General features: G+C 31.9%; 1 protein-coding gene across 1 annotated transcript; it reads right to left on the bottom strand.

Annotated features, from left to right (window-relative positions):
* Positions 1-39: 39 nt before the first annotated feature.
* LOC104211623 (uncharacterized) lies at positions 40-6,000 on the bottom strand. The gene is made up of 8 exons (XM_009760711.2): positions 5,770-6,000; positions 4,338-4,450; positions 2,907-2,978; positions 1,851-1,886; positions 1,162-1,207; positions 815-902; positions 323-380; positions 40-213 (listed from the first exon to the last, which is right to left on the bottom strand). The coding sequence occupies exons 1-8, from the start codon at positions 5,846-5,848 to the stop codon at positions 163-165; spliced, it is 543 nt and encodes a 180-aa protein (XP_009759013.1). The 5' UTR covers positions 5,849-6,000; the 3' UTR covers positions 40-162.
* Between the last annotated feature and the right edge of the window lie 7,900 nt (positions 6,001-13,900).

Genomic DNA, 13,900 nt, shown 5'->3' on the forward strand with positions numbered 1-13,900 from the left:
GAGAGAGAGAGAGAGAGAGAGAGAAAGAGAGAGAGATCATGTTTAGACAGAGTATTCTATTTGTCCAAAAATGAGTCTTGATTCTTGAAAATGGCAGATACATAGTTAGTTCTCTTTAGTTTCAAGCTATAATTTGTGCCCATGATGTGAAGCCATGGTCCACTAGTCTTTTGATGTGATGACCAACAATCCCAGCGCACCAATCAATATATACTGCATAAGTGGAAAAGAAAAGCCTAATATTAGAAATTCATCGCACCTGTCGACTTAATCTAATAAAATTGTAGAGAAAGCAGAATCAGAAGTTTGATCCATAACAAACCTTGATAATTGGCTTTTCAGTCATGATTATGGTCACCCACCCAACATAAGGCAAGAACCTGAAATGGACAAGCCACTGGTTTAGCATGGAAGGGATAAAAACAGGTAATGCACCAAGGGCTGACTTAACACACACCCGCCAAAAAAAGGATCAATATATGAATGTATGTGTGTCTATACCAAGTTTATCATAGTGGTAGAAAATAATGATAAACATCTATACCAAGTTTAATTGAAGAGGAAAGCTTCATATTGAAAATGGTTAACAGCATGGATCCTACAAACTTATTAGGGATTGGTTGTTCCGTTGTTGGAGTTGCAATATTGCATCAAGTAGAATGGAAAAGAAAGGGTGCACATTCAAATAAGATAAAGCTAAGAAGGCAATGAGCACCAAGGCAACACCATCAAAAGCAGCTCGATCCAACCTAAGCACAGATCTCACCAGATGAGAAACCAAAGATATAAAGAGCACATTGAATTGTCAACTCACCCAACAGCTCTCCCCATAATGTGATGTCGTTGCAGCCACAGTTGACCGTGGGCATAGAGAAGTCTGTCATCACCAAAGTTGTTGTCTCCTAAAGATATGAATCATAAACAAACAAGAAAATTAATAGTCTTCATCGAGGAAAAGTAAAAACGGAGGCATTTTCATTTAAATAAGTACAAAGAAACAGAGCACCATCTGAAGTAAACTCTTTGATAGTTGGAAAACTATAAAATGACTGATGTGCACCTCATAGACCGTAATTAATTTATGATCAAAGAGAGAGAGAGAGGGAGATCCATATAACACATCCCTGACCTCGACCTAATATGCATCATACAATTGAGTACCTTTTGTAAGGACATTAACTTCTCCAGTGTCTTGGCGCTCATGAACCTACAATGGGACACACAAAAGATTAATGGTTTTTAATTTACCTAGAGGAAGAAAAAGTGGGCAGACAACAAGTGCAGCTCAGAAGCAAAACTAGTCAGTACAGGATTCACATTCCCTTTTATCATTATGATTCAACAATGTTTTAGTTCCTTCTCCCTTCTCCTTTACAGGGTTCGTACTTGGATCGGGTTGGAGGTAATAAAACCAAGTGTTACTACAAATTGAAGGAGCAAGTGAAGAAAACAGTAGGAAGTTACTGATAGTATTTGCCAAATGCTATTGTCTGTTCTCTGGTAGACTCATTTAGCAGTTCCAGAATTTACTTTTTACAGATGCACTTCTCTCAATTATCAAGAAAGAGAAAAAGGGCAAAACACCAGCCAGACTCTATACCAATCCTACTTGGATTGGTTACATGCATAAAAAAGGAAGAGGGTCATAAGTCACTTGATTCACTTCAGAATGTCACTTCAGTTATCAGTCCCTTATTCTTCTTTTCCTTGTGAAAGTCTGATAGTCATTTGCACATTCCTTGTTTTACTACCAGTACACATAAAAATTTGATGCAGGCAATCAAGATCCTATAATGAAGCACAACCAGATGAAAGAACATTTTGTATAGAGAGACTACTTCCCACCATACCTTTATGACGCGATGAACAATTGGAATTTCACGTCCCTGTGCAACATAAAACATGCCATCAGCAGAAGTAAATATCAAAGGTCAATAATAAATAACAGCACAGATTTCAGCTAGATGATTTTGACAGATTGAAGTCCAATCGACGAAATAGAAAGCAAGCATGAGCAAAACTAAATGGGATATCCCTCCCTCCCACTTAAATTTTTTTCTCCATTTTTGCTCATTTCTTCCACTAACTTCTCTCCTATCTCCTATCTTAGTACTAAATCATCATCGGAAGCCTCTCAAATAATTGTTGCCAATTTCTGAGTATCTATTGATTCAGGTCTATCATATCCTATTTTATGATCATTTATTCCTAGCATCAGATTCCTAAATTTCTATTCATCCCAAGTCCCCAAACAAAAATTTGTATATTGATTTCATTAACTTATTTCATTAGTATATCCTCAGCAGCCATCATAACTATATCTAAGCAAATATAAAACGGAATGAATAATAGTCTACCATCAGTTAGGCTTTTAGATAAGGAGGTTCGCACAACTTAACATGGTATCATAACAATGTTGAGCTCTTGATTTCAAGTCTCACCCCTATAACAAAATATCTCCACGTGCTTGACCCAAGAGAAAAGAATCTTCACGTGAGGGGTGTGATGCATATCTAACTGAATACATATATGTGTCCTCTCTAATAAACTAAACTTTTGTTTTGTACGAAGCGGTTCACACATATCAACACAATGTACATAAAGACCAATCCTATCAAATTTTCATCCTACTAGCTCTGAACCCCCCACCCCCCACCCCCCCAAAACCCCCCTTTAAAAAGCTTGATCATTAGCAATAGAATCTATGTATTCTCCTGTGGGTTTGGACAAAATAGAATTGTTGACAGGTGTCAAATTGTTCCTAGGGAAATATAAGTAACTCCCAAGTCATTGAAAAAGCTAACACAAAGAAAACTTGTTTATCGTGTACGTGTAACTTTTCAAAAGCCAAAGTAACTCAAGCAGAAAATAGGTCAAAACAGAGGACGCTGTTAAGCACTACTTACGTCAACATTAAACACGACAATTTCTCCTGCACGAATAGGATCCTTACTCATATGCAAGAAAAGAATGTCACCCTGCAAGAAAGTAGATGATGCTTTCAGTAATACAAAATCGAAAGAGAAACTAACACTCCAATTAAAGAAGTAATTTCTTTCCACAGCATTGGATATAGGAAGGCTCATTATATATTTCAATAACAAGTTGCTACTGAACCCTGAAGTCTATATCTGCAATAAGCCGTCCGTAAGAAGATAACTGGCATAAATCATGCATGTTTAGGATATATACCAGATAGTTAAGCCAGAAACTTTTTTAATCTTCTTTGACTCCCTTACCTTAGTTTTATAACTTAATTTCTTCTAGTCTTTTACCCTCTGCTAAAGAATCTTAAAGCAAAGGATAAAATAGGAAAGGCAATAGCCAGTAGCATGGAACAAATGAAGTAGAAACAACTTAAGCTATAGCTTGGAACAATGTTGTTAAAAGCGACCGCTTCCTCGCTTAAAGCGAGAAGCGAGGCATCTGGCGCTTCTCTGATCTGAAGCGTATCAGGGACACAAAAGCGATCGCTTCCCCTGAAAAAACGAGAAGCGAGGAAGCGAACAAAGCGACACAAGCGAGCGCTTCTCTTTATAAATGGGCTACCAATGTTAATTAATTAAAAAGGCTCTCTTTCTTTAACTTCAAGATCATCAAGTTTGATCCCAGGTATGTGGTTTATTCTTCTTCCTCCTCCTCCTCCTCCTCCTTCTTCTTTTTCTTTTTCTTTTTCTTTCACTGTTTCAGTGTCCAAATAGCAGCGAAATGCTGGCGAAATTTTTTTTCCCCCCTTCAGTTCTTTTTCTCAATCTCCTCCTCTTCTTCTTCTTCATTTCCTTACACTGTTTTCAGTGAAATGCTGCCCATTTTTCGTTTCAGTTCTAGAGCCATTTTTTGGCATACTTACTGCCATTTTTTTCAAATCATTTATTCTTAGTTGTCTATGCAGTGTTTATTTTATTGTCATTCTCCTCTTCTTCTTCTTCATTGTCTATGTAGTATTTTATGATATATTTTTATTTTAAATTCCGCTTCACATCAAAAAAGCGAGCGCTTCGCTTCTCGCTTTAAGCGAAAAGGGGCTTGTCGCTTTTCCTCACTTCACAACACTGGCTTAGAAAAGCCAATGTTATTCATAGTTTAGTTGTCTATGCAGTATTTATTTTATTGTCATTCTCCTCTTCTTCTTCATTGTCTATGCAGTATTTTACGATATATTTTTGTTTTAAATTCCGCTTCACATCAAAAAAGCGAGCGCTTCGCTTCTCGCTTTAAGCGAAAAGGGGCTTGTCGCTTTTCCTCGCTTCACAACACTGGCTTAGAAAAGCCAATGTTGTTCGTAGTTTAGCCACAACCCCCCCCCCCCCTTTGTGTAACAAGTTTCTTTAACTCACCCTTTTAAAGCCAGGTTCCATACTTCCAGAGAGCACAACCACCACAGGTGACTCGCTGCCAGTTACACACATCAACGCTTTCCATATTATAAGTGCTGAAGTAACAATCATCCCTGAAAGTGATTATGTGAAAGAGGGTTAGTGTAGAGCATAATAACCTTTAAAATAAAGCAAAGAACACAATCTTTCAACTTCCACTTTCGAACTATTTCTCACGACAAACAAATTGATTATAGATTTCACATTTCATAATGAAAAAATTTTAACAAGAGAGAGCAAGTGAGAGAGAGCTATTTTAGAACATAATCTGCATTTAATGTTGTTTAGCATTTGATTGGAACAAAGTTGAAGAACTCCGTTTGAAACTTGAATTTTCAATTCTTTTTCAAGTGTTGTTTGAACTGTTTGAGATCTCAACACAGTTTCTCAAATCTTTTAAAGACTCTAAAACTCAGTTCTTCAAGTTTCTTTCAAGAAGCCAATTTTGAGTTGTTGAAAGATTTGAGAATTTGAGTTTGGAAATTTTTTTTCTTTTAAAGGATAACTTTATTTAAGAAAACAGCTCAACAAACGCTTCCTGAAGAAATTGGAAAACTGAACTTCAAACTCACTTCTTCAACTTTTTCAAACAAACACCACCTAAATATTCCCTCTGTCCCAGACTAAGAGAGAGGAGCTATTTCATGTTCTACAATTTACCTCCACATAGTGAGTAGGTAGTTAGATCCTTCATTTCATTGTATTTCGTTAACTAGATAAAGAAGAATAAGGTATAGAGCTTTGGGGTAAGGTATAGACCTTCTTGGGGACCTAATTCTCCGCAAACTGCACAACTCAAACAAGCAATAGTACAAGACACACTTAGCGTCCAAATTAAATGCCTGACGAGTGACGTCTCAGGACAATCCTATGGACCAACTGGACTTGGTGAATGGACCCGGAACAAGCCTAACAATCCTAAAATAGACATCTAAATTCGATTCCTTTGGTACTAAAAGCTAAATCGAAAATGCACATGAAACTAATGAAAAGATACAACCTTTTTATGCACTTAAAACAAATATCAAGCAAAATGTCAAATTGAAATCTCTAGCCAAAAAAAATGCTTATACTCATAAAAAGCAGCCTACATTGACCAACATGAAAAGAATCAAATTATAATGAACCGTCCGAATTCTAAATTCCTCGGAACATTCCCACCCAAATGGGCCTGAATAGAGCTGAATAGATACAAATGCCCTAATTGACTGATTAATAAGCCCGACAACATACAAATAAGTTCAAAAAATCAAAAAATTCCAGCAAGGGATCAGTCGCACATGTACAAATTTTTATACATATAAGCAGGGGATATACATATAAAAAGATCAATTGAACTGTGTTGAAACAACAAAAAATAAAAGATGATATAAAAAATTAAATGATAACGAACCGAGACTAATAGCTTGGGTAACAAGTTGTCTGAATTGAATTGACTTTATTGAATCGATTTGCTCTCCGATCCATCCCATTTTCCTTACTCTCTCTCTCTCTCACACACACTCTCTTTTCTCTGTGTTCTCTTGGTCTGGATTCAGAAAAGCGAGGCGGATACAGCGAAAGGGGGTTTTCGTTTTATATATGGTGCAAAGTTTGGGCCAGATTTAGAATTTTTCGAAAAATTGTTTATGAACGTATCTATATCTATATATATATATTATTATTATAAAAGCACAAATACAATATCAGTTTACAAAAAGAACCTTAAAAATAAATTTTATATTAGACAAAATAGTCATTTTACTATTTTCTTAATATTTAGGATTTTAAAATCAATTAAAATTATGCTTATAAGTCTTTCCTTATTTGATTAATATTCCTTTTGGTTTTGATAAGTTACATTCTACGTTGAATAAAACTATACCATAAACTTTTGCTTTCTCCCGAAACTATATAGAGACAATAAATATTTATTGTCTAAGTTCTCCCATCCAATGAAACTTCAATTAAACTACCCTAATTATAGTTAACAAATTCTTGAGTCAACAAACGATAAAATACCATTCAATAGCTGTATTTTTTCTTCAAAAGATAATTCCGTGTTGGAAAAATTAATTATATTTTGCTACAATATATGCTAGATAAAATTATAATCACCATTAATAATTTAAAGTTTAGATGAATCCATAATTATTCTAAAATTTGTTATAAATTAAGAAAAAATAAGACCTATTTCCTTCTAATAGGAAGTTTCTTTTAAAGTTAAAGATCACCCAGGAAATCTATTTCTTCTAAAGGAAAAAAAATCCTTATCTCAATTTGAAATAATTTTTTTAAATTTTCGCAATCAAAAAAATTGATAAAGTATTTTTAATACAATAACAGTAATAACTATGCCTCGGTCCAAAACAAAAATGAACTAAACAGCTTTAAATTATATATTAGTTATCTACAACCAATCAACTTTAAGTTATATATCGATTATTACAATCAGCTAAATAAATATTTTCAACCAAAGAAGTAATAGTTTTCACAATATTTATGCAAGTTATACAGAGTTAAATTATTTCTTTAATCTTGATAATAGTACTTGGAAACTGAAAGTTCTAAACCGAATAATAGAGAAAAATGAGAATATATGTCAAAATTTGTTGCATTAATAAGAAGTGAAAGAGAACAAATAATAATTACAAGTAATAACTAATATTCAAAAAGAAGTTTATGGCTTTGGGGACTTCTCGAAAACTTAGACATCACAACTACTTTCAAGTTAAGAGCTATTTGAAAACTACTATTCGTATTGAATAAAAATGTACTAATATTTAAGATTTTGCTTAATTTTAGAACTTTAAATCCAACCAAAACTGTTATTTGACTATAGTAGTAACATTAAAGTCCTAAAATTTAAAAATCGAACTTTCTCCTAAGCCACATGGCAATTCCACAACGTGGCAATATTGTATTAGAATTGGGAAAAAGAAATTAATTAGAGCTAAACCTCAATCATCTTAGACTAATTCTTTTTACTTCTTCTCTTTCATAACTATATTACAAAAAGTTAACTATAATATTGTTGGATTGTTCTTTGTAGATAGATAGGATGAATCGAAAGAATATTCTTATATTGTACATAACTTGAAACACTGAGAGGCGTGATAATGTTACATATAATAACAAGTGGTATATATAGCAATAACGAATTTATCAAGAAGTCATATGGTTCACTCTAAATTTGACATACCTCTTTAAATAATCGAGATAACCATCATAAAAATATCAAAGTATAGTGAAGATATGCTATATCGATAGAAAAGAAAAATTAATCTGGGATAAACCACTTATATAGAGAAGCGTCATACCATCGACACTGACGGCATGAGCTTTAAGATATAATGGACGTGGGGGAATTATTGGGCAAAAAGATAATTTTTAAAGGTAATTTATGTCAAGTACTATCAGTAGTTCCAAATCAATAAATACATAAATTGTAAATGCAACATGGTAACTTCATATTTACGGCATCAAATTGAAAAAATTAGGCTAACAAAAAAATAAAAGAGTGTGAATGAATCTGATATCCAGTGATATTTTGTTTCTTGTCAAAACAAAGAAGAGCATAAAATTAAAGATAATTGATCTTTTTTCCAAACCAATTGATGTCAAGCCCAATGGTGATAGCGGTATTGAAGATTGCTTAACAAGAAAAATATGTTCATCATAAAATAAAAATAAAAATTACGAAAAACACATGATAAAAATATCTATCTTAGCTTAGGAGAAATAAACATGCTTCGAACTAGATGTTGATGGCCAAGTTTCCTGTTGAGAGCAGAGCATTTATTTATTTTGATTTCACACAAAATGATACCAATAACTATTACAAAGAAAAATATTTAAAATACTTAGCACCAAATGATTTTCACTATACAGGTTCATTGTCTAATTTAATTATCTCTCTATCTCTCTTTCGCTTGGTAACTATCTCTCAAATTATATAGTTTTGAATTCAAGTATTATGTTTATATATAATAACAATTGCATTTTTCACATCAATTGCATTACAACAAATATTTTTGCTTCGTACAATTTTTTGATAAATGTAATTTATTATTCTTTCATTCAAAAATTGGCTAAATACACGTATATAGAAACTAGATTGCAGAACAATCTGTATGTTGTACTTTCAAGATGGATATTTTGTTTCTTGTCAAAACAAAAAAGAGCATACAATTAAACATAATTGGTCTTTCTCCCAAACCAATTGAATGTCAAGCCCAATGGTGATAGCGGTATTGAAGATTGCTTAATAAGAAAAATATTTTCATCATTAAATAAAAATATAAATTATGAAAAATACATGAAAAAAATATCTATCTTAGCTTAGGAGAAATAATTATGCTTCGAACTAGATATTGATATCCAAGTTTCCTAGTGAAAGTAGAGCATTTATTTATTTTGATTTCACACGAGATGATACCAATAACTATTACCAAGAAAAATATTTAAAATACTTAGCATCAAATGATTTTCACCATACAGGTTCATTGTATAATTTAATTATCTATTTCTCTCTCTCTTTCACTTGGTAACTATCTCTCAAATTATATAGTTTTGAATTCAAGTATTATGTTAATATATAACAAAAATTACATTTTTCACATCAATTGCATTACAACAAATATTTTTGCTTTGTACAAATTTTTGATAAATATAATTTATTATTCTTTCATTCAAAAATTAGCTAAATACACATATATAGAAACTAGATTGCATAACAATCTGTATGTTGCACTTTCAAGAGGGATATCAAGATCGGCAATAAGAGTTCTGGTTAAGGCAGAGCAACCAAATCATTAGGAGGAAACATACACACAAAAAAATATTGTCAACAAAGAAGTGTTCGGTAAGATACCATCACATTAAATACTTTTAAACTATCCCCTCTCATGTCCACTTTAAGGTTAATATGGTCAATTACATTGTTAATTAATGCTAAAAAGTCGATTCCTTAATATGTGTGAAAGCAATCAAAAATCACTTAAAATGGACTAGAGGAAGTAATACATAATTATCTAACTAACATGACAAAATTGATCATTTTTGTAAGTTTTGATGATGTCCTTTTATTTTAAATTCATGTATAATGCAAATGTAATAATACTTTTCGGCATTTAGATGATTGTTGTATTATTATACATAAAATTTCTTTCATTAATTAAATTTTAATGTTCCTTCATATAAATAAATATTCAAACTATCAAGTACCATTATTAACGTGCAACGCACGTTCGTAGATACTAGTAATATATAATGCATGTATAATATGTGCATTATTACTTAATATCGGTGTATAATATATGTATACCAACTAGAAAAAGTAAATAATAAATCTAGCAGGCTATTTGCATAAAGATCTTCTTTTCTTAGATTTTAAACAATTGAATAGTTAAATAATTTTGAATTCTTGCAAATAGTATGAAATAATATCGAAATTTCCAAAAGGTTCGAAATAGAAAAAGATTATATAAATGGAGATGTAGAAGGCTAAGAAATAATAATGACTAAACTGCATATTACTGTAATTTCATCACAATTCAATCACCACAGAGCCACATCCTGGAGTATCAAAACGGTCATATATTTTGGGTATGCTTGATAGATCAACATGCTATTATTCTTCATTAAAAGTCCATTACTTTCCTGTGGCATATTTAACGGAAGACTGATTTTAATATCTCTATTTTCCTTTTTAGCTCGCTTAGCTACTACTTCGAAAAATATTATTTCTCGTAATATATATTGCTTCATTCTTACCGACAAACTTTATGGTTGTTGAGTATGTTAGGGATATAGTAGATATGTCCTAAATTCAATATATATTTGATGATTTGAACATATTTTTGTGAACGCCATTTGATATAATATATATGGCATTTGATATTCTTTTATCATTTTTATTAATTGCTTGATTAATTTGATAAGGTCCTCGATTAAATTTTGAGACTTGACATTGTGATGGAGATCATGATAATGAGAGTGAAGTTTCTTATAATTTAATCTAAATTTGTTCTTGATCATAGGATTATTAATTTGGATATTAGTAATCCGGTTAGATCAATATTTATGTGATTGTCTTTATGGGATAAAGATTAGTTGATCTCATTAACTAAATCACATAGATAGATGATGCATATAGAGATATGATCATTGAACCGACTCATTGGATAATTCCTAATGGTTAGAATTACCATAAACTGTCAATAGGATATTCTCTTGAAGAATGTGATGTAAGAGTTTCCTTTGACCTGAGATCGTCATAGTAATTGACAAGTTATTTATTGTGCTTTGATACTAGACACTTATGGCCCTAGGGCGATAGTTGAAAGGATATTGGGTACGATTGAATACTTGTAGAATTAGTGATTGATCAAGATGGAATCTGTCAACTCTTGGTAATGAGTTTAAGCTCCATGTTGTCATGAATTATAAACGACCAAATTAAGACCTTGGTCAGGGCAATTGAATGAAAGAAGAAAAGAGTTTCTTAGGTCATTCAATGGTCAATTATACTTGACATGAACACATAGTTGGTTGCCTATTAGGATTTGACTGTTGAACCAATCCTAGGGTGATCCAGAGTTATAAGGACGGAAGGAATTACTACATTATTCTTCTACTGCTTCTTGAGAGTAAAGTGTATACTTCATTCTATCCGGTCGTTAAGGAGTGTTGCTAGACGCCGCCCTTGATTAGTATATTGATGTGATCAATTTACTACCAATTTAGTATTGAACCTATGGGGTCGCACACTTGCGAGTGTTCTGATCTTTGCTAAAGGATTAATTAACTTATTATTTAATAATTAAATTAAGAAATTTAATTAGTCAAATAGATTTAGTTATTAGTCCAAATGAAATATTATTATATTCTTTGCTAGCATAGAGGATATAATTAATATTGTGAATAAATTGAACTTTTCTATTTGAAATAGAAAATTGAATTATATCTCTTGGTTGAAATATATATATATATATATATATATATATGGTATATATCTAGTGCTCATAATTAATATTTATATATATAATGATGTGTATAATATTAATAATTATTTTTTTATCCAAGTTGGAGTTGGACATGGAAAGTCCATGAAGGACACACACTTACGTATACCCATTTTGAATGGGATTTGCAATTTTCCATAAAATTCAATTGTGGATTGGATTTGAAAAAATGTAAACTACTGTTTCTAACTTTTTCATAACCTAATGGGAAGGTGTTGGTGATTTGCAATATATATACATGTATCATCAAAAGAAATAGAGGCGTACAGAATATTCGGGAGAACTGAAAGACCAAGAGAACAATATTCATTACAAGGAAAGATACTATACTTACATTAAGGCTGAAGGTTTTTTAGAAAAACTTAGCACTGTATTTTTCATTTAATTTGTTCGCGGGTTTTATTGATCAAAGAGTTGATAGCAAGGATCGGTCTCGGTGTGGATACGCATAGAGTCTTCGCGCAATCGAAGAAATTTTGAAACGAGACTCTCTTTACCAGGTACATCTTAGATCTGATCTTTGGCATGTAAATAAATTTTAAACACGACAAGATCTGCCTAAGATTGTTATTGTCTTCCGTTGCGTGTTACGAACACCTATACGCAATCCTTCAGTGGTATCAGAGCAGTAGTTTATTGTGTCTAAAATTTATTTATGAAATATTTTAAGATTATATTTGAAGAGTTCAAACCATAATTCATGTGTATTGTGCAATAGTCAAATTGTTTGAATGCATATGGATTGATATAATTTTATTGTGAATAAAATATATATACATATATGTCAAACTATTGAGATAATTCGTAACTTGAATTTGAAATTTATGTATTAGATATGGCGGTAATCCATAATAGGTTATTGGATTCTAGTGTTATTTTAATTGTTATTAGTTCATGAGATGTTAATTAATAATAGTTTTCTGGCATGAATTATTTTTATGTGATATATAAGATATACATGTTGAATTTTATTTTTATGTCACGTGCTTGTTCATTACCTAATTTTGAATTATTTATTACATGTGATGTAAATTAATTTAGGACTAAGCATGTAGATAATTTGAACTAAATTCACATGCTATAAAAGATTTGATCTTCATGTTATTAAAAACTGTTTTAGTAATAATTTCCTCTTACTAAAATTTGAGTTCTTAAATAATAAAATATAAGATATTTTATTATAGAGCTATCCATCAAGGTAAATAATTTTACTTATTTCTTGTTTATAAGGAGCGGCCTGACTACCAGGTGACTTATAGTTCGAGAATATGTTAAAATTATTTATTGCATTAGATGTATGGATTGAAAGAATTATTCAATTTTACACTAGACGCCTGGACCACCGGGGGGGGGGTATAAAATTTAATAAGTTCTTTGCTATCATGATGGTTGAACTCAACTATGCCAATAGGATCGACCTGACTACCAGGGGACTATTTGACATAGAGCTATTTAAGGAAATTGTATGGGGATACAATTGGTAAGAGTACCTACCTTTAAAATATATGTGAGAAACAACTTGACTTCCAAGGGGCTCATACATATTGTTAAAGGATTCCTTTACTCCACTAACAGAAATAAAGATTTCGTAAATTATAATGAGGGTAAATAGTTTAAAATAATTAGTGGAAATATCATTTAGATAAAAATTCATGTTTTTATGATATATGCAAATATGTTCTTATATTATTGCCTTTTCTTTTTTATATTTTAGATTTCTCAATATGTCTGCTATATAACTGCGTGGAATACTTGAGACCAACAAGTTGGTAGGACCAAACTTTAATGATTGGTATATAAATTTGAGAATTGTTCTCATGCATGAAAAGCTTATTGATGTGATCGATAAGCCTGCCAAGGAAGTCCCATATGAGGATGATGATGATGATGCCAAGATTTATCAAAAATACTTGGAAGAATGTCTTACTACCAAATGCATCATTCTCGCTTCTATGAATTCTGAACTACAGAGGAAACATCAGGATATGGATCCAATTGCAATCATTGAACATCTTAAGAAGATGTTTGGTACACAAAGCAGGACAGCTAGATACCAACTATCCAAGGCTTTATTTGGATCCAAATTGACTGGAAACTCTCCAGTTGGACCATATGTCAATCATATGATTGATCTCATTGAAGAACTTGAGAAGGTGGGGTGCAAATTGGGTAAAGAGCTTTCTCAAGATTTAATCTTGAAGTCACTATCAGAATCCTTTTCACAATTTGTTATTAATTTCAATATGAATAAAATGGATTGTGATCTTCATGAGATGCTTAACATGTTGATTGATTATGAGAATCAACTTGCATCTGAGAAGAAGAAAGGAACTGTCATGTTGATTGGAAACTCTTCTAAAAAGAAGGGTAAGCGTAAAAGTAAACCCAAGAAAAAGGCCACTGCGCCAAGGGTGGTATGACCAAACCCAAAGGCAAAGAAGGCAAAGCTGACCAATCTGATGTTGTATGTTTCCATTGTAAGAAAATAGGACATTGGAAGAGAAACTGCCATGAGTATCT

The sequence above is a fragment of the Nicotiana sylvestris genome, chromosome 6 (assembly GCF_000393655.2).
Source record: "Nicotiana sylvestris chromosome 6, ASM39365v2, whole genome shotgun sequence".
Lineage (NCBI taxonomy): Eukaryota > Viridiplantae > Streptophyta > Magnoliopsida > Solanales > Solanaceae > Nicotiana > Nicotiana sylvestris.

Bases quoted from the DNA above. Each gene is read 5' to 3' on its own strand.
- LOC104211623 (XM_009760711.2), bottom strand. From the start codon at position 5,848: ATGGGATGGATCGGAGAGCAAATCGATTCAATAAAGTCAATTCAATTC. The intron at 1,887-2,906 runs GTAAGTAGTGCT...TATGTTGCACAG, and splicing joins TTGTCGTGTTTAATGTTGAC to GGACGTGAAATTCCAATTGT. The intron at 903-1,161 runs GTACTCAATTGT...TCATATCTTTAG, and splicing joins AGTTAATGTCCTTACAAAAG to GAGACAACAACTTTGGTGAT.